A 24,673-nucleotide genomic window follows, 5' to 3' on the forward strand; every position below is an offset into this window, starting at 1 on the left:
GATGGTTAAAGGTGTGCTGATCTTTAGTTATATAATAATTATATGATGGTTAAAGGTGTGCTGATCTGTAGTTATATAATAATTATATGATGGTTAAAAGTGTGCTGATCTGTAGTTATATAATAATTATATGATGGTTAAAGGTGTGCTGATCTGTAGTTTAGCAATAATGGCGAAGGCAGTACTGATGCCAGGACAATCCTTAAATGGTCTGTTATTTATTACCATATACAAAACACATAAAAGAAAAGGATTTACCATGTTTGGTCCAGTGATGACGATAAAATTGTTGTCTTCTGCAGCATACTAGAATAGAGAAAAAAATCGTTATAATATAATATATAATACACAAGAATAACGCTTCAAGGACTACAAGCTACATGTAATCTTGAGAATACAGCATCCTGATTTCAAGCTGTATCCAATCAAAACATTGACGAAATAATTGTAAAATCCTAACACGAGTTACTTACTGTATTATTTGGAATCGGGGCATTTAAACCTATTTTCTCTAAAATAGGATGTCTTCCTTGTTTGATGGCTAAGGTGTCTGTGAATACAGGTCTTACTGTAAATAATAAATCATTTATCCTTACAATATTATATTAGTCTATGACATTTTTACACACATTGTTTTTACTTGTATGTTTAGCAAGGTACTTATATTTAAGATACTACAAGAGTATCTAATACCTGGTCTAATACTATAAGATGACCCGGTAAGGGCATGAGTTAATGGTATTAATACGGGTATGAGTTAAATCATATATTTACCGTAAGATGAAAGAGTACAAGCATGAGCAAATGAAACCAGCATATCGATCATTGATACGGCTTCTGATAATTTATAGAGACACCCTACATGTTGTCTAACATCTTTCAGCAGTTCAGTAACAACACTACAAATAGAATTAATTGTTTCAAACGTTCACATATCATCAATGCACTATTGTCGTCTTTCAATTAAAACATACTTTCCCACAAAAATATTTATCGGGTGGTTAAACTTGATGATGAGATCAAGCGTACAACAGATTCTGAGATAAAAAAAAAACACGGAAAAAGACGTGGGCAGTGGATAATCTGAGAATTTAATTAGGCTTCGATGTTTATGATAAATAATCAGCAATTAAAGACAACGTCGTCTTGTATATGCAATGAATTCTCTTCAGGCTTCGCACTCGTTGCTAGGTACCACATCAACCAAACATGACCTCTTTTAATAGATTTTTTATAGCAGGGGTATTCCCTCACGAGTACAATGTTTTAAGAAGGATTTGAAGCCACATTTCGATAGATTAATTCGTTTGAATATGTTTTTAGTCCAAATATATCATCAAATCATTTGGTTTTATGCGGGAAAGTATCTTTAAAATATAACTTACACATTGGTCATAAGATATATTTCTTGTAACGACTCTTTCACGCGATCTACAAAGAAATAATGTTGTTTTGACCGATATAAATTATAAACTACATTTAATTCAACAATCAATCAACAGATAATAGCAAGGTACAAATATAGGCATACATAATTACTGAATTGTTACTAGGCAACGTTTCGACGAAGATACTCTCCTCTGTATCAAGCAAATCATGAAAACATTCGCCTGATTCCAATATCAGTGAGAGGGACGATTTAGTGTAAATAAAATAGTAAACAGAGACGTCAAATAAGTAAAAGAGGCCAATTTGACCCGGACCAACTTGTAGTATTACAATCAAAGACGTCTAGAGTACATGACGCTATGGCTAATTAGTCTCTATCATCCAGAAAATGAGGTTCTGCGTGACCGAGACTATGTCCAATCAGTTGTGAATTCCGGTGGTGGGAAAAGTGATTAGGCCAGATGTTTTCTAATGTAAACACAGGAATGCTCTCGACAATAAGACCTAATAAGACTGGGTTTTAATTCTCAATAGGAAATTCTATATTTATGTACATAATAATATTTAGTTATTAAATGTGTAAATTATTATAATCTTATAGACGTTTGTTGTTAATGTGTAATGCATATGATTATCTATAAACAAATCTTAAATCTTATGTGATGAGATGAGTAAAAACGGTGCTTTAATCTTTCGATTATTTAATAAATAAAATATCTCAATAACAAAATTTTAAATAATTACAGGCCCGGCGGAGTGGGGGGGGGGGGCTAATAATTTGGCCGCAAGTACTCTTTTCTCCAGGTTATTGCGGCCCCCGGGACCCACGCCTATAAGGACCTAGGATGGAAGCCCCCCCCCCCCCCCAATCAAGAATTGCTTCCGCCGGCCCTGAATTAGGATTAATAGTAATCACTTATGAAGTTTTCATAGACAAATCACATTTTAAATAGAGAAAAAAAAGAGAAAAAAAAAGTAATCATGCCCAGGGAGGTCAGGTGCAGATGTGCATATTATTTCCATATTATATATATACCATATTATTTCCATATTATTTGTATACTATGGTTTTTTTCTATCAGTTGTAGCCTGCCTGGCTAAAAATCCACAATATATTGCTATTATTGCAATATTAATATTATACTGCTTCAGGAAAAGAGGCTCGAAAAGAGGTGATGAATTATCCATCACAAACTGTATTCAAATCCACTAAATAGTAAATGTCGCAGGTTAACGATGGCATCGAGAGTTATCGTCTGGATAAGTAAATTAAACATACATTATGCAAGAGCTAAATCTGTCTATTGCAGGTCTTTCTTTAGGCCTGAAATGTTATCTAAATTATTAATTAGACATTAATTAACCTATCCAGACCATAATCAACACTAGATGGCATCGCTAGCCTGCGATCTTTAGTGGATTATGAGCCGATTTACTGCATAACTTTCCTTCGCGATTTAACAATTAAATGGACAATCGAGACTATGCTATTTATCGTGCTGACTTTAGTAATGATGATCAAGGCTAGCCGGAAATTTCAATCGCTTAATTCTCGGTTCATAGTGGATCAATTTGACTGACATTTTCAGTAAATTCCCTTTACATTATCTAGTTTTTAACTATTATAGTGAGAACTCCCAACTCGATGTCGTATCTCCCATAATGTATCTTTAATATCTAATTAATAATTTAGATAACATTTCAGGCCTAAAGAAGGACCTGCAATAGGCAGATTTAACTCTTGCATAATGTATGTTTAACCAGTTCTATAACATGTGATAATCTGACACCAATATTGTCCTTTAAAGGTCAGTCTTCCTGACGGGTTTCGCATTACCGTCCAGGATAAAGACTGGCCAATATAATGCGTATTTGCTTGTTAGTGTTTAACGTTTGCATAGTACGTAGACAAATACAGAATATGTAACAACAATAACAATTGAATCACATTAAAACTAAACACCTTAGCTACAATAGAAACAAAAAACCACGTTGTCGCATTAACAATTTTCAGTCTTTTAGATTATAGGCCAAGGCCGAATTCATGCCTTCATTAGTATCCATATTTGAAATTAACCGGAAGTGGTTTTGTTTTTTGTAGCTATAAATGACCTCTAATAAGTGTTATTGCATATTCTGTATTATATTGGTTTGTATATTCGGTAATTGTATAATATTTAACTGTACTATAACTTTCTGTTAATTGCTGATGATATTTAAAATATTTCCTCATTAAAAGAAAAGCTGTTAAAAGTTGTTTCAGTCAGTATTAAAAAAACAACATATTTTCTGCAATCATTCAACATGATTAAAAGTAAATTACACAAATAGTATTTCCAAATAAAGCTGACATTAATTACCAATCAATAATATATTCAATAATAGTTGAATGATTATTTTTAAGCGTAGGTACTATGATTTTTCGACTAATCATTGGTATTTCCGCCTTGCTAGATAAAGCCAATAAGAGAGAGAGAGAGATGGGGTTTAACGTCCACTCGACACAAACTAGGTCATTTCGGGACTAACATATGGTTTAATTTTATTTACATAATTCGCTTGCGCGTAGGGATCTTTAGCAGTGGGAGGAAACCGGAGGACCCGAAGAAAACCCACGAGGTTGGACAGGCGACCCTACTCCTTGCCACGTACAACCGGGGATTCGAAACCACGCCAGTCGACTCAATGACAGACTTTATGATACAGCGCGCGCACGCTAACCATTCAGCCATCCCACCCCCCTAAGCCAATAAGAAGAGGATTTGCCTGATTTTAATGAATCAGAATAAAGATGAAGAATCAACGATGACATACTGGTCGAGTAAGATTGGAGTCAAGCTAATACAAATTATGCTGTATCACTGTAAAGTTGATATCGTTGATATATGCGCAAATAAAACTGGTAATGGTATAAATAAAATATATCGTTATTTTATATACATTATACACGTCTTTCTTTAGGCCTGAAATGTTATATAAACTATTAATTAGACATTTATTAACAAAACAAGACCATAATCAACTCTCGATGGCATCTGATGGGTTCAGCGGCCGTTGATGATTAACCGTAAAACTGACTGGGTGAAGTAATTTCAATGACATTTGCAGCATATTCCCGTTACATTTTCTATTTTTTAACTATTATAGCGAGAACTGTCAGCTCTTTATCTAATCTTCCAAAGTGTTAAAACTTTGACTATTGAATGGTATACACCACTATTGGTTAGGTCTGTGAATTCAATAGTGATGGGTACTAGAATTAGTCACGCTTCTACACAAGTACCAGTAGTAACATCTTTTACAGCCAGTAACACAACAATAATTTATTTTCTAGAACATTATTTTTATTCAGAATATGTGAATGGTATTGGGGATCAGACTTGACCTAGGTACAGCCCCTCTCTGCTATTAAATGATTACTGTATACCCACTTTCTATACATAAAAACAGTAGAGTCAGCATCACTTTAATCTGTCAACCTTATATAATGTGATTTTGTTGGTCAATATTTTAGTGTCGTGTTAAAACAAATCTAATAGTAGAATAATCTAAATAACGACATTGTACAGGACGATGCTTGAGTTACTGTAAAACAGAAAACTTAGAAACATGGAAACAATGAAATAATCAATAACTCGAGAGCTGAATGTCATTGTTAGCCCATCAATATAAAGCATGAGAATCATAGTTATCAAAGTATTCAAGTGTTAAATATGGTATTTACCAGTATATATATTAATTACAAGATTTAAAGAATTAATGCTCAATTATTTTTACACTCAAATATACGAATTCCTAAATCTAATTACATAGATTACCTGAATTTTATCAATTAGAAATATTCACAGTAAAACTGTTCACATCGGAAATCTTCATTAAAGATTTACCAACGAACGTATTTACAATGACAAACGTTGTTATCGCTTTATACTACGTTTTTTTTTAAAAAAAAAAACCCAACGGATTTTATGTTATCAAATAAAATTAGTTATTATAAACTGAATTTATATAAACTCTACTCCAGTCATATCATAGTCCTACTAATGTGTTGTGCATGATGTGAAGCAACACCAGAACTGGCGACACAGGTAATGGAGAACTGTTCTGTTCACAGATGAGAGTCTGCGTATCAACTGCAGATGGCAGGACCAGAATATGGCGTCGACGTGGCCAGCGTTATTCTGACCAATGTGTCATGGAACGTGGGGGGTCCAAGCATATTGGTTTGGGGTGGAATCGGCCTGTAAAAAAGAGTGGGTCCTGTGGTGTTGCAAAATCTCGGTCCAGGGGGAGGAGGCGGCATCACACCTGTGCGCTACATCGATCAAGCTCTCAGACCCCACGTCATACCACCTTTCGCACGTCATCGAAGCAACGTTTTCCAGCATGACAACGCCTGTTCCCACACCGCCAGAGTTACTCGGGACTTTCTACAGCAGAACGGTGTCAACGTTATGCACTGGCCAGACCTTAGTCCTGACTTAAACCAGATTGAACATCTTTGGGATGAAATTCTGAGGAGACTTAATAACCAAACACAGCCGATGGATTGCGCCAGGCTTTTTCTGAGAGTGTGGTTCCAGGTGCCAATGGCGTTCATCAATCGTCTGGTCCACTCCATGTACAGGCGTGGCGCTGCTGTTATTGACACTCGCGGTGGACACACCCGATACTGATGTATAGACTGTGTAAAGACTCTAAACCTTCTCGTAATGTCTTGGAATTGTGATGAATTAATCACTAATGTGTCAACATACTGTTCACAAAAAATTGCTTTGATCCATTTAGTAAGTCGTTTTCTAGAATGATTTGATTAAAGTGCCTCTCTTATTTTGAAATCGTACCGACGTTTTGTTTGCTGTTTAATATAGTTCTACTTCAGTCATATCATAGTCCTACTTCTGTCATAATATGGTCCTATTACAGTCATATCGTCGTCCTACTTCAGTCATATCATAATCCTACTCCAGTCATATCATCGTCCTACTTCAGTCATATCATAATCCTACTCCAGTCATATCGTCGTCCTACTTCAGTCATATCATAATCCTACTCCAGTCATATCGTCGTCCTACTTCAGTCATATCATAATCCTACTCCAGTCATATCGTCGTCCTACTTCAGTCATATCATAATCCTACTCCAGTCATATCATCGTCCTACTTCAGTCATATCATAAGCCTACTTCAGGCCTACTTCATTCCTAGCATAGTCCTACCCCAGTCCTACCATAGACCTACTTTATTCCTATCATAGGCATACTCCAGTCATATCATAGGCCTACTCCAGTCTGACTTTTCGGGCCGACGGGTAAAGTGAAAAAAAATATTTTTATTTCATCTACTTGGCAAAATAAAGTGCCCGACATCTAATAAAACACTAATTTTACTTTTTTTAATTGATTGCCATGAATTTGAACTGAATTCACTATGTATTAAAACATTTTGTCTGGAGCCACTCTACTTTGACATTTTTCGGGCATCGATTATTATTTGTGCATGCAGCTGCAACAGTCTTATTGGATGGATGGATGGAATTCAGGTCGGCACAGAGTGGGATTTCGGTTACAAAACCATTCGATATCTTTAGAGTTGCTTAACTCACGAGCTAGAATAGCAGAAAAACGCATTTGCTGCGGTTAAATTTTTGAAATTTTCTCCCAACGGTCCCGTTTTCGTGGACTGTAAAGAATAGATTGGTTGATTGGAATTCGAGTCAGCCACCTTAATTAGGCTATATTAGACCACTTTGAAGTTGCTTTGTTCACGGGTTGGAATAGCAGGAAAACACGTTTGCGGCCGTCAATTATTCCAAAATTTTCTTGGAGTCCATACACGGTAAGCTCCGCTTCTTCGCCTCTCGCAGAAGATAGGCGCCGCTGTCTGTAAACCCGAAATTTTTTCGGACATTTCGGGTTCTGCCCCCTCCCCGCCTAACTGTCATCGAGCCCGCATGCCTATGCCAGTCATATCATAGTCCTAATTTAGTCCTACCACGGACCTACTCCAGTCATATCTTAGTTATACTCCTGTCATAGCATATTTCTACTCCAGTCATATCATAGTCCTACTCCAGTCATATCCTAGTCCTACTCAAGTCATGCCATAGTTCTACTCCAGTCGTATCATAGGCCTACTCCAGTCATAGTTCAGGCCTAACTGTGGCCATAAGATATGTTTCAGTTTATGGTCATACATAATTTTGTAATTTTGTTGGCTTGTCTTAGAAGATTGTTATATTCCTTTTATTTTTTGTACTCCACTGTGTCCCTGTCTATAAATAAATTCATGAATATAGATACATTTGAAAAGTTAGTTAGGATGATTTCCACCCCGACTTTATACCCCGAATCATCATGTGACATATACATGATTTCCACCCCGACTTTATACCCCGAATCATCATGTGACATATACATTGTATAACCGAATCATCATGTGTTATATACATTGTTTAACCGAATCATCATGTGATATATACATTGTATAACCGAATCATCATGTGATATATACATTGTATAACCGAATCATCATGTGATATATACATTGTATAACCGAATCATCATGTGTTATATACATTGTTTAACCGAATCATCATGTGATATATACATTGTATAACCGAATCATCATGTGTTATATACATTGTATAACCAAACCATCATGTGTTATATACATTGTATAACCGAATCATCATGTGTTATATACATTGTATAACTGAATCATCATGTGATATATACATTGTATAACCGAATCATCATGTGATATATACATTGTATAACCGAATCATCATGTGTTATATACATTGTATAAAAGAATCATCATGTGATATATACATTGTATAACCGAATCATCATGTGATATATACATTGTATAACCGAATCATCGTGTGTTATATAAATACATTGTATACATTGAATTGGAGCAACGTGAAATATTTACATATGAAGATTGTTTCGATTTTTTCAATTGTTTAAATGGGAAGTCGTGTTACTGGTACTTTGGATTATTGATAGGATGGGCTAACAATGTAACAAAATATATTCCATTCACGCCCTTATATAATAACCATGCAAATAAAACGCCAAAATGATGTTGTAATAAATAATGTGAAATTTTACCATTTAACTTGATCTGAATATAGAAAATGTATTGTTATGATATGTAAAAGTCTATTTTTATAGGATTTCAAATAGTATTGTTCATTCTATAGCTTTGGTAGAACATACGACCGTGGAGCAATTAAATTACCACCAATATTATAAAGTTGACATCTGTAAATGGGTTAAACTTACCAAATCTGTGGTTGTAAAACTGAGGGTGTTTTTAAATTTTGATACTTTAATAAAGATAGCAGGAAGAGAATGGGTTGTATATTGATCATTAGTACCACAGAATAACTGAACATAAAACCCACGAGTTGTAGAATACGCCATCTTTAATGGTAGACCATTCTCTTCTCCTAATTGTTGTATTAATTCTGTAACGAAATCATTGTAATTAATACACGCAACATCATCGCCCATTTATGTATTAGGGTGGGGTAAGTAAAAAATTATCCTTGGCCGCCTTATTGAAGAGATACATGTATACCCCATTGGATTTGTAACGATTCGAATCAGTAAGAGAAATATAAATAGATAGGTTCTGTAAGATCTTGAAATTTAGATATTTACCTGCCATATCGTCTATAATTTCAGAATAAGTACGTCTGGCTACATCCAATAAACCTATAACAGTATTATAAAACACACATATTCTTTAACCCATATTATTGTTAGGTTGTTTTTTTTTTAAATACATTTCCATGTAATTAAATTTTCGTATGTTATGAATATCAATTTGTAAACATTGAAAAGTTTAAAATCTCCAGCTTCAATTAATAGAACACTTGAGTTGGAAAACTTACCGTTAATGTGAGGCTAAAAAAGAAAAAAAATACATTCCTTACGCAGTCATTAGTTTAAACATATTTCATAATTCATTCAATGACAACAGGATGAGTTATTAAATATAAAACAAATTACAAGAAGATACAGGACACCTGCAGTTCAATTACAATTATATAACACATGACACAATGACAAGTTACTTGAAGAGTTTATTTCAGCGACGTTTCGACGAGGGAGAACCCTCGTCGAAACGTCGATAGAAATAAATCTTTTCATGTGTATTCCATATAATTGTGTCATGTGTTTTTCTCACCCAGTTACTAAATGCCGCTTAAACAAATTACAATTAAGTATTTTATATAGCATATGTCAAGTCCTCTTACGTTACCTTTCGTTACCTATAATAAACGTAACTCAATTAGGTTAAGGAGATAAACGTGCATACCTTTACAGCAAAACATTTCTGTGTTCTCATGTTCAGAGAACCTTTTTGGTATTTGGTATCATCATGTATAACTGTACTAATCTTAGTTCTCATCTCTTTGTATCTTCGATCTTGTAATGTCTTAAATAAATTAGTCACTACGGTGTATCACCTATCGAAAACTATGCCACACTATGGGACAGCATGTCGGACATGTTATACTGTCCTGTGTCCTACAACACCAATGTCTATGTAATAATTAAAACATGATACATGTTATTTTAGACACTCATATTTTATTTTATTGGATGGTGTAAAAGCTGTCGTTCATTTTTGTCTGCTGTGGGCCTGTATAAAATGCCCTTTAAGGCGGAGAACCCGGGGAAAACACACGAGGTTAGACAGGCGACCTTACTGGGACTGTCATCAAACTATATTTCGTGCAGTAGCATGGTAAAACATTGGCTTAGGTTAAACAAATAAAGACATACCTGACAGTAAGCCTTGACAAGTTCATTCTCGCAATCTTTAAGGAATTCGACAAAAGGTGGTACCAGGTCTAATGTATGTTTGAGTAAAATAACAGTAGTAATTTTATTTTCAGCAACTTTTAAAGACTCGACTTTAGGTATTTGTACACAGGCTGATATTAGATGTTCTAGATCGATAAACTTAGACAGGGTTGATTGTAAATTGTAAAATACTTCTTCTTTCTCCGTTAATTCTGATACTACATCCTGTCTTAATCTGATAGTCTCTACATCTAAAATATTAAATTAAAACTCCTTCTAGTGTTCATCTCACATACATATGTTATGATAGGTATCATGCAAAGGACAGGGTATGGATACGTATTGGCATGGGGTACATCTGTGAGCCTAAGGGGGTTGTAACTATATCGTATCTATACAGTATCTGATGGGTGGGGGTTGTAACTATTTCGTGTATATATACAGTACTTGATGGGTGGGGGTTGTAACGATATCATATATACAGCATCTGATGGGTGGGGGTTGTAAGGATATCATATATACAGTATCTGATGGGTGGGGGTTGTAACGATATCATATATACAGTATCTGATGGGTGGGGGTTGTAACGATATCATATATACAGTATCTGATGGGTGGGGGTTGTAACGATATCATATATACAGTATCTGATGGGTGGGGGTTGTAACGATATCATATATACAGTATCTGATGGGTGGGGGTTGTAACTATATCGTATATATACAGTATCTGATGGGTGGGGATTGTAACTATATCATATATACAGTACCCGATTGGTTGGGGTTGTAACTATATCATATATATACAGTACCTGATCGGTGGAGGTTGTAACTATATCGTATATATACAGTATCTGATGGGTGGGGGTTGTAACGATATCATATATATACAGTACCTGATGGGTTGGGGTTGTAACTATATCATATATATATATATACAGTACCTGATGGGTTGGGGTTGTAACTATATCATATATATACAGTATCTGATGGGTCGGTGTTGTAACTATATCGTATATATACAGTATCTGATAGGTGGGGGTTGTAACTATATCGTATATATACAGTATCTGATGGGTGGGGGTTGTAACGATATCATATATACAGTACCTGATGGGGGTTGAAGTATATTAGATCGCAACAATCTTGTGCCACCTGCTGTCTTGGTAAAATTTAAAGTTCCGAATAAAGTATGGTGACTTTTTGGGTCACGAATATTCTGCAGTAGTTCCAGGTTTCTAGATGTCGACAGATCTACAAAAAAAAATCCAGTTAATTTTATTTTTAATTTGGCAATATACTTGAGTCAGTGGTCAATAAAAACTCTGTAACATCGCATAGAAAACAATATGATCGCTATATTTATAGTCGGTGGATTTGATTAATTGAGGATGGATACTTATCCTACCAATCATTGTAGAATGTTCACTGCCTCTAAACACTAGTTGTATCGAGTTTGGAGCATATACAATATTTTGAATAAACTCCACGTATTTCAATATGGCGGCTGTCGTTGCTAAACAGTAATATCTGAAGGAGAAAAAAACAATAATTGTATTACCAGATACAAGATGCCCAACATACTAAAATTACATTAAAATATTACAGCCACATTAAATGAGAGTAAAAAAATCCCAAACGGTTCTGGATAAGTAAAAGTGAAATTATAAATACAAAAATATTTTTGATAAGAGTACATCATGTTCAGACTATAGATTCCATATTGTAACGTCTTCCAAACGAGTAACAGTTATCCTAACAATTTGATATATGTGAAACCTATGGGTGACGTGATAGTACAATACTAACTTTTTATTTTGATATAAGTACCATTCGTCATCCTATACATCGATGACGGGCTAGTTTTAGGGTTTACCAGCCCCTCTTGGGCAAAACATTGACTATAGGAAATACGAACTGTCGAGGGATAAGAGAGTAAATACATCTAGGAAACACATGAGATAGTCAGGTGAATCTACTGTTGTGTTAACCTTGATGACCAGATCATATACTATTCAAAAAAAGTAGGGGATATTTGATTTTGGGGGCATAATACTAAAATATGCAAATGACTACGAAAAAAGTCACTATAGAACCTAACAGAAGAAACATTTCCAGTTACATGTGACGCCCAAACGCACCAATAGCTACCGCATGGAATGCAGGTGATGCTTGGGATCATCATGGGGGTCCAACCCAAGATTTGCACGACTCTGACTTTGAATGTTACAGTCATTGTGGCATTGAATTCCAGGGTGGAAACATCAGTTTAATTGTTTTAGTGACCAGAAAACAAATTTTGATATGCGTCGGCTTACCCAAAATGAAAGGTTACGTGCCCTTGGCATGCTACAGATCGGCACAACACAGGCGGTTGTGGCGCGGACGATGAATGTTTCTCAGTCTGTCATAAGCAAGCTATGGTCCAGATACCGTGATACACAATCTGTACAGGACAGACCACGCTCAGGTCGACCAAGGGCGACAACTCAAGCCCAGGATCGATTTATCCGTACCTTGGCCTTGAGAAATCGTGTCATCACAGCAAATCAGATCAGCGCTCGTCTTCAAACAGACACTGGTGTGAGAGTGAGTGGCCAGACGATTCGGAATCGACTGCATAGGGGTCACCTTCGCGCCCGACGTCCTCGCGTGATCCCTTGTTTGAGAGATCATCACATTCAGGCAAGACGTCGTTGGTGTAGGGATCGTCAACACTGGGATAATCGACGCTGGAGCAATGTGATGTTTTCAGATGAGTCAAGGTTCACTGTTGATTTTTTGGACAGACGTAGGAGGGTGTGGCGTCGTCGAAACGAGCGCTTCCAAGACGTTAACGTCATCAGACATGATCGATTTGGGGGTGGTTCTGTTATGGTGTGGGGAGGCATCACTGTTGCTGGAAGAACGGCTTTACATGTTGTTGCAGGGCGTGTTACAGGCCAGTACTACCGGGACTACATCTTGGCAGTCCATGTTGTGCCGTTCGCACGACGTCATGGCCGCCGTTTCATCTTCCAGGATGACAACGCAAGATGTCACAGGGCCAGGATCGTTACAGGTTACCTCCAACAACAGAACATCACCACATTACCTTGGCCAGCACTGAGTCCCGACCTCTCCCCCATCGAGCATGTCTGGGACATGCTTGGACAGAGGTTACGTCAACGTCAACAACGTCCTGCCAATGTCCAAGAACTTGCTGCTGCGTTGCAACAGGAATGGGACAATCTGGACCAAAATGACATTAGACGTCTCATTAGGAGTATGCCACGTCGGATCAATGCTTGTTTGGCAAACAGAGGAGGATTTACCCGTTACTGACTTGGTTGTGATGCTGTGGTAACTTTGCTGTTTGACCCCGGGTATCATTTTACCCTTATAATGGTCAGTCTGTGGCTTACTTAGTCTAATGATCATTTGGAATAAATCGATGAATGTGAACTTCATTTCATTTTGTCATTTGTTTCTTCGTCAGTTTCATTAGGTGACTTTAATAACACTTAAAAATCAAATATCCCCTACTTTTTTTGAATAGTATATTTAAACCTACTTACTTGGATGATAAAACCATCTCCATTGTTTTAAAATCTATACACAAATGTTTCAACATTTCTAAACCTAAAAATAAAATCAATACGTTCATCATCAAGTCTTCTGTCAAAATATGTTATCACAAAGTCTCAATTATCACTTTATTTCGATTTGATAATTGTGTCCTCTTGTCTTTGATTTTGTTTTTATCGCCATCAGAATATTTGGATAATTTCTACGGGATCTTCTATTTATATACAAGACAGACGGGATGTGTATTTCCTATATCCCCTTTCTTTCATGGAGCCTTCTCACAACTACGGAAATAACTACTTCAATTCCCGCTATACAAATAATAACGCGCCGTCTTTGATTTGTATTGAATATTAAAGAGGCGGCATCCCAACCGATAGTTAAAACAAAATCTTATTCTATTCCATCATATAAAATTATTCTAAATTAATAATTAATTGTTACATAGCCACTTTAATCGATTTTAACCGATATGAGTATGGTGTTTTATATATATATATATAATATTAAAAACGGTGAATCACTCTACCACAGTAAAGTGCAGGAGGTCAAATTATGTAGGACAATTTATTTGCCAGGTTCTACTGATACCCACATCATCAACAACGCCATCTTCGTGTTCTGTCTTGGAGGGTTGAGTGAAAATGGTCATACAGAAGAAGAAAGTTTGTAGAAGTAGCGTTGTACTACTATTTATTTTATCTGAAATCTAGCAGTAAATTTGTCAAGAAGGCAGTAGACTACTATACATTATACAGTAATAATGTTTTACCCATCGCAACAGTTCTATGCCTACTTTTACAAAACGCACAAAATTAACAATAGCCTAATAAATGGAAAATATTGTGATATTTGGGTGTAAATGTTTGAATGATAGAAAGGTCAAGTGTGACGACAAAAACATAATATAAAACGTCTTTAATATAGGGCACGTCTCAGAAAGAAGGCTACTAAAAATTATGTACATTTAAGGAAATGAAATGAAATGAAATGGGGTTTAACGTCCTACTGTTCTGCTCCTATACTGAGCTAATGAAGACGGGTATATTTAAGGGAATGGGGAATTACTTGCAAATTTAAATATTGTGAAAGAAAAGGATTGACGCGGAGACTTTTAGTTTTCTTTTGGTAAAACAAATAAATAACTTCCTTTATCACCCAATAATACATTCTACAGTAGATATCGCTTGTGTGATATATTTCATAATCTACTGCGATATCTCCTTAGGAGATATCGCTTTACATGAATTTGATTGGTCAGTTGAAAAGGAACTACTTTTTTTTATTTTCAAAGAACAGTTCATTTCTTATTAAAAATAACTTTTTTTTAAATTAAAAATGAACTAATTGACCTTGATGGAAACACTGGGTCAATATAAAGGACTTTGCAATGGTTGAATTGCTGTCAAAAAATGATGTATCACTACGCCGTAATGTTCAGTAAAAGTGAAATCTAGAGCAAAGAATTATATTTATCTATTTGTGCATGTAAGAAGGGATTGAGTGATAAATAAAATCTCCTACTCGTCTTTATTGATATCAAAAAATATCAACACTCGTTGATAAAGTAAAAAAAACTCGGCAGAGCCTCGTTTTTTGTTACTTTATCAACTTGTGTTGATATTTTTTGATATCAAAAAAGACTGGTAGGAGATTCTCTATGTATAACAATGGAGAACTAAACTTCTTTATTAAACATTGGTTGCTATTTAGACTATTTTATACAGCTGTATAAAGAAAGAGGGGCTATACTATATACCGGAAAACACCGAAAAACACCGGAAAACAACCGGAAAACATTAAATACCGGAAAACACCCTAAATACCGGAAAACACCCTAAATAGATAACTCGGAGCCTGGTCCCCCGGAAAACACCGGAAAAACCTAACAGCTACAAAGGTAAAGACGAGAAGGATTTATGGTACCTACCAGCAGTCAAGGCAAAGGTCTGGTTATTGGATCCTCGGGGACTGGGAGATCCATAGCTATTCTGGAGCCCTGATCAGCCACATCAAACAGATCCTCCAGAACTACATGGGACCTACACCAGAAGGATTAGTGATACATGTCGGGCTCAAAAACAGGGAGGAAAGGGGACCAAGGATACACGAGCAGATGCTAGATCTACTCAAAGTGACCAGACCAGCTTTCCCAACAACCAAGCTCTTCGCCACACAGATTCCCACTTCTTCCCGACTCCGACAAGAAAATCCGATCGCCTACCAAAACGTCACCAGCTACAACCAACTGATCTCCACTGCACCTTCACCAAACGCCACCACATTACCAAACTTCAAGGGCAATATTGAACTGAAAGGTAACGACGCTATCCACTGAAGTCCGGACACGGCCAGAGAGATCATCAACTGCTGGATGAGGAATTTAAACTAGAATTAGGGAAAAGGAATGAGAAACCGTCTTTAGGACAGACAGTTGTCAATTTGAGCGACAGACTTCTCAGCCCCCTAGAAATGAACATTCTTGACAGAGGCCTTAAATTCATCCCAACCCCCACAATAACATCGATAGACCCCATCACCCAGGCAACCGATCCTTTCCAAAGGACCCTTTCGCTAACTTATTTTTTTAGGAACAAACCCGGCAGAAGTAAAAAACTATTCACAGAAAAATCCACATGGAAACCACCTAAAAAGTCATTATCAGCGATCATCTTAAAAACTTTCGACGAAATGAATACAGAAATATCATCCCTTCAACCACAATCACAGAAAAAATCTCAATCGAGCAACAAAAACATCATTAAACACCCTCAAAAAAAGACAAAAACATAATAATCAAGAAAAACGACAAAGGCTCGTGTTGTGTCATAATGAATCGCGCAGACTATATCTCTGAGGCAGAAAAACAATAAAATAATCCTAAACATTACACTAAATTAGACCAACCCACCTTTAAGGACATTGCAACCTTAATAAACAACATCTTACATGAATTGCAAGACAAGGAATACATAACAGCAAAACAATATGATTATCTATCCGCTAAATCTGACTGTCGGCAACGACATCTCTATACGCTACCAAAAATACATAAAAATCCAGAAACGGAATGGTTTATACCTAATAAAATACCCAAGGGCGCCCTATAATATCAGACTGTGACAGCGAATCATATACAACGTATCACAATACATAGACCATTTCGTATTGCCCCTAGCCTAGCATGCCAACACCCATCCTACCTTAAAGACACTAACGATTTCATTCATAAAATCAAACAGTTAAGAGTACCTGAGCACACCATTTTAATATCCATTGACGTACAGTATGGTGGGGTATCAGGGTCAAAATGCGATCTGCAGTAGAAAGTAGAAAATAAAAAGCAAAAGAGAAAATTCTTATCCAAAATGGACATTTTCGTGTGGAAAACATATACCGCTCGTGCTTTTCAACCTAATACGCCCACCTTTTCAACTTTAAGTCGTAAATATTCTAATTTCAACAGCAGAATTTCTACTTTTAATAATCAACTTTTGACATTCGACTTTCAACTTCAGAATTTCTACTCGAGATTTTCTGCTCGAGATTTTCTCCATGCATATTACGGAAATAAATTTGATCACGTGACTATTTCTGCATGTCATTAAAATACGGTATTTAAAAATAAACGATCCCAGAGAAAGATAACTCTAGTTGTAAGGACTTAGACTAGCAATTATTTACCCATTGACTTCAATGTTAAATGGCTGTAACATCACAGGCTGTAGCTGTTTGCTCAACATTCCGTTGGTTCCAGTCTTTATAGGCACAATGGGGACCACATTTGGCAATATTCTCATCATAAATTTGTAGGGGGTTGACCGTTTAGATTTTTTGCTACGGGGATTTGAAGTTGACTATTGAAAATCTCACTTCCGACACAATGATTGCTCTGCAGAAAGACACTTTACATCCCCTATCCCTCCGCTGTAATATCATCAGTATTACTAAAAACTGCTATGAAATTGCAAATTTGATCCCTTGTCTCCAATTCTAGACCAAAAAAGTCAACCCAAAAATGCAGAAAGAGAGGAGAAAAAAATTAAGGGAAAAATTCTCTATTTATAACTGGCAGTTTAAACAAATCTGTTGTTATCTAATAAACAAACATATATACAATGCCCTGGCCAAAGATTACGAAAATCTATGCATTTTCAGATGAGCTGTGCGGCATTCTGCAAACTGCGGAATTTCAGACAGAAATTTAAAAGCACATGAATTTTGAATTAAACAGAACATTTTTATTTTTGAACATAAATTCATTCTGTAAAAAGATGAGATAAATTCAATATAAATCAAACACGAAAATACTTTAAAACAGTAATCTTGATGCAATATTAGACTTTTAACACTTTCATCGAAAACCACATAATTTTTCTCTGTTAATATAGCTTCAAGTGCCAAATTTTGGTCAAATCTAAAATGTTGAAACATGCAGTTCCCATGAATTTCAAAATATCTCCTATATAGCTGTATTTCCACAGGATAAGTAAGTTGAAATAATCTGATTATGTAACACTACAACAGTTTTTTCATCCCCACCCCCCAGTATGGAATCTGATACATTGCTGACCAATCATGGGTCTCCCTGTTCACTCTGGCCTGTCAAATGATTTACAATGGCGATGGTGCCTACAACTTTCCTGACCATGAGATATGCACAACCGTCAACACACAAGCCATTTGTGTTATCTTCAAATATGAGAGGCCTTGATAAACACAAGAGTGTCCTTTTCAAGCTCGGAAATTAAGTCATCGCCAAACAGCAAAGTTTACAGAGGTCCTTGGGGCTGGAACCCAAACTGATGACAAGGGGCAAATAATTGCTAGTCTGAGTCTATATAGGAGGCAGACCACCATTAATTTCCCCATTGACTTCAATGTTAATTCTGGCCTCTTTGCCCACCTCCAACTTTTCCCCAAATTTTCGTTGGGCTGAATGCTTTCCACTACAGACAGAGGAACAAATGGTCATGTCTTTGCACTAAAATTTGTATGAGGTTGACCACCAAAATTTGGAGATACACAAACTTGAAGAAGCATACTAAAAACATGTAACTAGTTGCCGTACATATCGCCGTAGCTAACCTGATAACCCTCTTATCCTTCCGCCTCAAAATCATGAATATTTACCAAAACCTGGCAGAAAATGTTAATTCAAACCCTCTTCATCCTTTCTAGACCAAAAAATCAACACAAATGGGCATGCAAAAGGGGAGAAAAGAGAGAGAGAGAATTGCTATAAATAGACGAACTACAATTCGTGGGTACCGAGATGATGAAATTTAATGGTGGTCTGCCTCCATCTTATCTTAGTCTTACAACTAGAGTTATCTTTGCCTGGGATCGTTTATTTTTCTGGAAAAATACCGTATTTTAATGGCATGCAGAAATAGTCACGTGATCAAATTTATTTCCGTAATATGCATGGAGAAAATCTCGAGCAGAAAATCTCGAGTAGAAAATCTGAAGTTGAAAGTCGAATGTCAAAAGTTGATTATTGAAAGTAGAAATTATGTTGTTGAAAGTAGAATATTTACGACTTAATTAAAGTTGAAAAGGTGGACGTATTAGGTTGAAACGCACGAGCGGTATATGTTTCCCACATGAAAATGTCCATTTTGGATAAGAATTTTCTCTTTTGCTTTTTATTTTCTACTTTCTACTGCAGATCGCATTTTGAACCTGATACCCCGCCATAGTACAGAGCATGCACACGAACATCGATAATACGACAGGAGTTGAAGCAGTTAGGAAAGCATTTCTTAGGAACCCGCAAGCATCCAGACCGGACGAAGAAATCCTCAAATTACTCGACATTTGTCTGAGGAGGAATGACTTCGCTTTCAACGACCAAGTATACCTCCAGTCTTACGGAACTGCGATGGGAAAACGATTTGCCCCGAGTTATGCAAATCTCTTCATGGCGGAGTGGGAAAGGGAAGTTCTGCCGCTCTGCCCATTAAAACCAGATTTCTACGGGCGTTTTCTAGATGACGTTTTCATAGTCTGGACGTATACACTAGACGAATTTTGGACGTTTTTCAACATTCTGAACAATCATCATCCATCTGTAAAGTTAACCGAAATTGTAAGTCATAACAGCATAGATTTCCTTGACACTACCGTTTCTAAAAGTAGCAACACTAAAATCACAGGCCAATTGGAAACTAAAGTATTTTTCAAAGAAACCGACACACATCAATTATTGTTCAAAAGCTCCTTTCACCCAAAACATACCTTCTCTGGCATCATAAAATGTCAGATTCTCCGTTTTCATAGGATATGTACTCAGAAGACCGACTTTGGGTCAGCGTGTACATTGGTATTTAGCAAACTAAGGGAAAGGGGATACTCTAAACGTATAAAAAAACAACACTCTAGCTGAACTTGCCGCCAGAGAAACAAATATTATGCAATCAGCAGTCAAAACCACCCAAGATGTCAAACATGCAAAATCATAAATATATCTGACCATTTCCATAACAAAAGATCTGGCACAAAATTCCCAATATTAGATCACCTTTCATGCAGTAGTTCAAACATAATCTATCTAATTTGATGCAGACAGTGTGACAAGCAATACGTAGGTGAGACCCAAAATGCACTTCGGGAAGAATTAACGGTCACCGGTCAGACATAGTCACTCAAAAAGACAAACCGGTCTCAATTCACTTCAACCTGGATTGACAAATTGAAAACAGCAGCCCCTATAGGTTTGAATATTCATACGGCTAGCGCAATAGCCCCTTTTGTAGTTCCATTTAGCGCAACAGCAGCAAGGGCATCCAAAATCATCAAAAAACATTATACTGATCTCCAAGAAAATCACCCGAACATTTCACACAGAAACTTATAATTGCATATTCTAAAAATAAAAATCTGAACGGCATCCTAGTGCACAGTAAATTAGATTAAATGAGACCAGTCTCCATCCTCAAACAAAACAAACCAACCATATATCAAATCCTATCCCTAACCGTTAGTAAATAAAATCAACTAGATATAAGAATCCCTAGCCCTTTCTTTTAAATCCAATTCTTAGTAGGAAACACACTAATGTGGCTCTCCACCGAGAGCCCCAAATTTATTCTTTTTTTCTTCAGAAACAAAAATACCAGAATACCAGAAGCACCACCCAAGGAAGACCATCATCGCCACCAACATCAAAAAACAGTTAAATTACCTTTGTATATAAACCTAATGTATTGTATGTATTTTATAAAACTAGGAAATATCACGTACTAATTTTTCATCACCCTAGGTCAGTGCTTATGTGGAGACTTAACCTCTCCCCCAAATTCTTAAACCTAACCCTTATCCACCGCTGGTCCTCTGGAAAACATCGGAAAACCTAACACTTAGTCTAACTCCCCGCTAACAGAGTCTGGGTTACCTATTTAGGGTGTTTTCCGGTATTTAGTGTGTTTTCCGGTATTTAGTGTTTTTCCGGTGTTTTCCGGTATTCAATATAACATGGTGTTTTCCGGTAGTTTTCCGGTTGTTTTCCGGTATTGCCGAGAAAGAGCAACCTTATTCCACTCAGTTATGTGTGTAATTTAAAGAAATAAAGTTTATAACACCACTTCATACCATATCTGATCATACGTGATATATAACACTATGGCCTATAATACAATTACTCAACCTAACTTAAGTTTTCCCATTTAGATTTTTCTGCTTGCTATACCGTAACTACAACCTCCCTCCCAAAGGTCTAAATCCGACCCTGTTAATATATGATAATAAATATTGGTACCTTTCGTTTCGTTAAAGTATTTCCTCTGTACAGTAGATACACACGTGGTTGTGTATTGCTCTGTTATTAATTTTAATAATGTCGTTTTCTCACCATTTTCAAACGTTGTGTTCGGTACAATAATCTGAAAAACATATATTTCATAAATAATATATAACGTATCGATGACCCCAAATATTTTAATGATGAATTAGTTTGAACCTCTCTTTCTCTCTCTCTCTCTCTATCAAAAATGGCATGCTTACCTTTCTCTTGCAACATTGCGAAGATTAATATAATATGCATAGATAATTATTGGTTGTAAAAGATTTATAGTGGTACAGAAATAATAGAAAATTTAGAAATAATACACTCACCTCCAATGGTTGAAGAGTTTGAAGTTTAGTTAACGTTTTTACGTATGTCTGAGAATCAGAAAACTGGGATAAAATTAAAGTTGGTGATTTTAAATCTAAACTTGTCATTCCTATTTCTCCGCGTGCCACGCCCCGTCCTTCCACAATAGCTGAAATACAAAACGTATCAGAAACCCTTTAAATTATTGTTGCCTTTGTATTGTGGCTAGTCCATACAACATATTACGCACTCTGTGAAATAGGCACAATCGCATGGTTGAAGTCTGTCAGAGGAACACCATTAATATTAACTCAGGGGCCTGGTGATGATGAGTACGGGAGTAGCAATATTCACGCACCATTACCACATAGTGACTTTAACGCCACTTTTTGTTATCATTTTGGCGCCAGAAATCAAAAGTGGATTTTTTGCACATCCGAATAGTGCACAATATTGTTTTCAGAATTATCCGTGATTTTTTCGTATCATATTATTGTAATTTCTAATTGGTAATTAAACAATCAATTCTCATTTATCATATCTTTCTTTTCAATTCAACTTTGTAATTTCAATTTTTTGACCCGAAAGTGAGCTTTCAAGTCCAAGTTAACGTTGATTTTTGCGCCGGAATCGAGGTGTATTTTTGCGCCACAATGTCTCAGCCCTACTCAACACCAAATGACTTTCACTAGGTCCGATTTAACCAGAGATTAACCACTCATCACTGTGATTTAACCAGAGATTAACCACTATAAACTCATCACTATGATTTAACCAGAGATTAACCACTATAAACTCATCACTATGATTTAACTACAGATAAACCACTCGTCACTATGATTTAACTACAGATTGACCACTATAAACTCGTCAGTTTTGAATCTTACTTAAGTTACTTTTCAGGAGTTTTACAAGAAAGCGAAATAACTCTACGAATAATAAAAATGTGCTGATAATCGATGGGAATCCTTATTATATGATGGGAGAATTAAATCATGCTGTCTGGAAAAGTTGAAAATGTTAAGTATGCATTATGTAAGAATTAAATCTGCCCATTGCGGGGGGGGGGGTTGGATGGCTGAATGGTTAGCGTGCGCGCGCTATATCATAAAGTCTGTCATTGAGTCGACTGGCGTGGTTTCGAATCCCCGGTTGTACGTGACGAGGAGTAGGGTCGCCTGTCCAACCTCGTGGGTTTTCTCCGGGTCCTCCGGTTTCCTCCCACTGCTAAAGACCCCTATGCGCAAGCGAATAATGTAAATAAAATTAAAACCATATGTTAGTCCCGAAATGACCTAGTTTGTGTCGAGTGGACGTTAAATCCCATTTCTCTCTCTCTCTCTGCCCATTGCGGGTTTTTCTTTGGCCTAGAATTTTACTACAAATTAATAATTAGACATTTATTCACATGACAAGCCCATAATCAACGTTTTAGACCACGAGTGTCAAACATGCGGCCAGCGGGCCACATCTGACCCACCAAGGGTTTAAATGTGGTCGTCCGTGGAACAAACTTCAATAGATGTGACCAAAGAGGACAATCATTGGCATAAAGTAAGTGTTAACCCTGCAGTGGAAGACTGACTACATTGCAATGTCACCAAAGAAAGGCGACCTTACCGTGAGCCAAGAAAACTATCGGTGGATGCAAAGCTACCTTAGAGATGAAGATCATGTACAGACCAACAAACGGACACCTTAAGAATAAACAATAAGTACTCCCTTGGTTGGAAGGCATTACTATATTTGTCATTTGAACTTTATGGATTGAAAGACATTATGGCATACCAGTAAAACATTTTTAATCGACTGAGTTACAAAAACAACAATGGAAGTACATTTTTTAATCGATTGGATTTAAACACGAAAGCTGGATTTTGCTGACCATGCTGCTCTATTAACTGTCGACAACGACGCATATGCAAGATTTTGTTAAAACAAATTTGAATGCAGATCAAAATTTGGTGAACAGTGCTAATGTCCTTATTGCCCTTATGGGCCAAAATATGAAGAAAACCGAAGAACATTGAACACAAACTACATGTATTTATTTTGCGTAGATGACCAGATCGCCTGATAAACGACGATCTGTGGGAAGCACAGGTGATTCTAATAACGCAACTTTACGCGAGTAACGATCGGTTGCCCTCACCTAAACATCATTCAAGTAACGTCTGGCAGTGTAGGGGGTGCAAGGGGGTTCAGTGACAATCCAGAGAAGAAACCTGAATACTCACCAACTATAACACTACTAGCACCAATATCAACCGCTGGTGTAGCTGTGGTTGTAGACAACGAAGACCGAGATCCAGGAGTCTTCTTGTTATGCGTTGTACCCATATACTGGGCTGGTGTACATAAAGATAAGGAACTCGCACCTCTGCAAATATTTAATTTTTCGCGATTGCTACATTATACAATTAATTATGATTTCATTTTTTGAAAATAGTATCACCACATGTACAGTAACAAATGAAATAGCCCCTATATATAACAACTGTTTTTATAATAAAAGCTGTAGTGTATTCTCGAATGGTAAGATATAAAATGTGACATCAGAAACAAACAAAAGGCGTATTGAAATTAGAAATCCGACTTTTATATGAAATGACGAAATAAAGAATATAGGTACATACTACCTTGCTGGTGTTGACTGGCGTTTCTGTCTAGTTTTAACGGAACCAGGCGGACACAGGGGTGTAGTAAATGTTGAATTCGCTGAATGTGGCGTTTCCATCAATCCAAAGTCTTTCACAAAAGATAAAAAAAAAGATTTTAGTGTCTGAACACGTAACAATA

The 24,673-nt window shown here is 36.5% G+C and overlaps 1 protein-coding gene across 1 annotated transcript in view; it reads right to left on the reverse strand.

Moving 5' to 3' along the window:
* Nucleotides 1-24,673, reverse strand: part of LOC126807759 (mutS protein homolog 4) — a 32,325-nt gene that overhangs the window by 974 nt on the left and 6,678 nt on the right. Inside the window, exons 2-16 of the mRNA XM_056103309.1 lie at nt 21,895-22,043; nt 21,539-21,662; nt 13,770-13,833; nt 11,621-11,742; nt 11,323-11,466; nt 10,193-10,464; nt 9,723-9,842; nt 9,295-9,307; nt 9,062-9,115; nt 8,681-8,865; nt 8,507-8,519; nt 1,386-1,431; nt 775-899; nt 474-568; nt 259-306 (exon numbers count right to left, since the gene is read on the reverse strand). Of these exons, the coding sequence (XP_055959284.1) occupies nt 259-306; nt 474-568; nt 775-899; nt 1,386-1,431; nt 8,507-8,519; nt 8,681-8,865; nt 9,062-9,115; nt 9,295-9,307; nt 9,723-9,842; nt 10,193-10,464; nt 11,323-11,466; nt 11,621-11,742; nt 13,770-13,833; nt 21,539-21,662; nt 21,895-22,043 (1,574 nt within the window). The remainder of the gene's footprint in view (nt 1-258; nt 307-473; nt 569-774; nt 900-1,385; nt 1,432-8,506; nt 8,520-8,680; nt 8,866-9,061; nt 9,116-9,294; nt 9,308-9,722; nt 9,843-10,192; nt 10,465-11,322; nt 11,467-11,620; nt 11,743-13,769; nt 13,834-21,538; nt 21,663-21,894; nt 22,044-24,673) is intronic.

The sequence above is a fragment of the Patella vulgata genome, chromosome 9 (genome assembly GCF_932274485.2).
Source record: "Patella vulgata chromosome 9, xgPatVulg1.2, whole genome shotgun sequence".
Classification (NCBI taxonomy): domain Eukaryota; kingdom Metazoa; phylum Mollusca; class Gastropoda; family Patellidae; genus Patella; species Patella vulgata.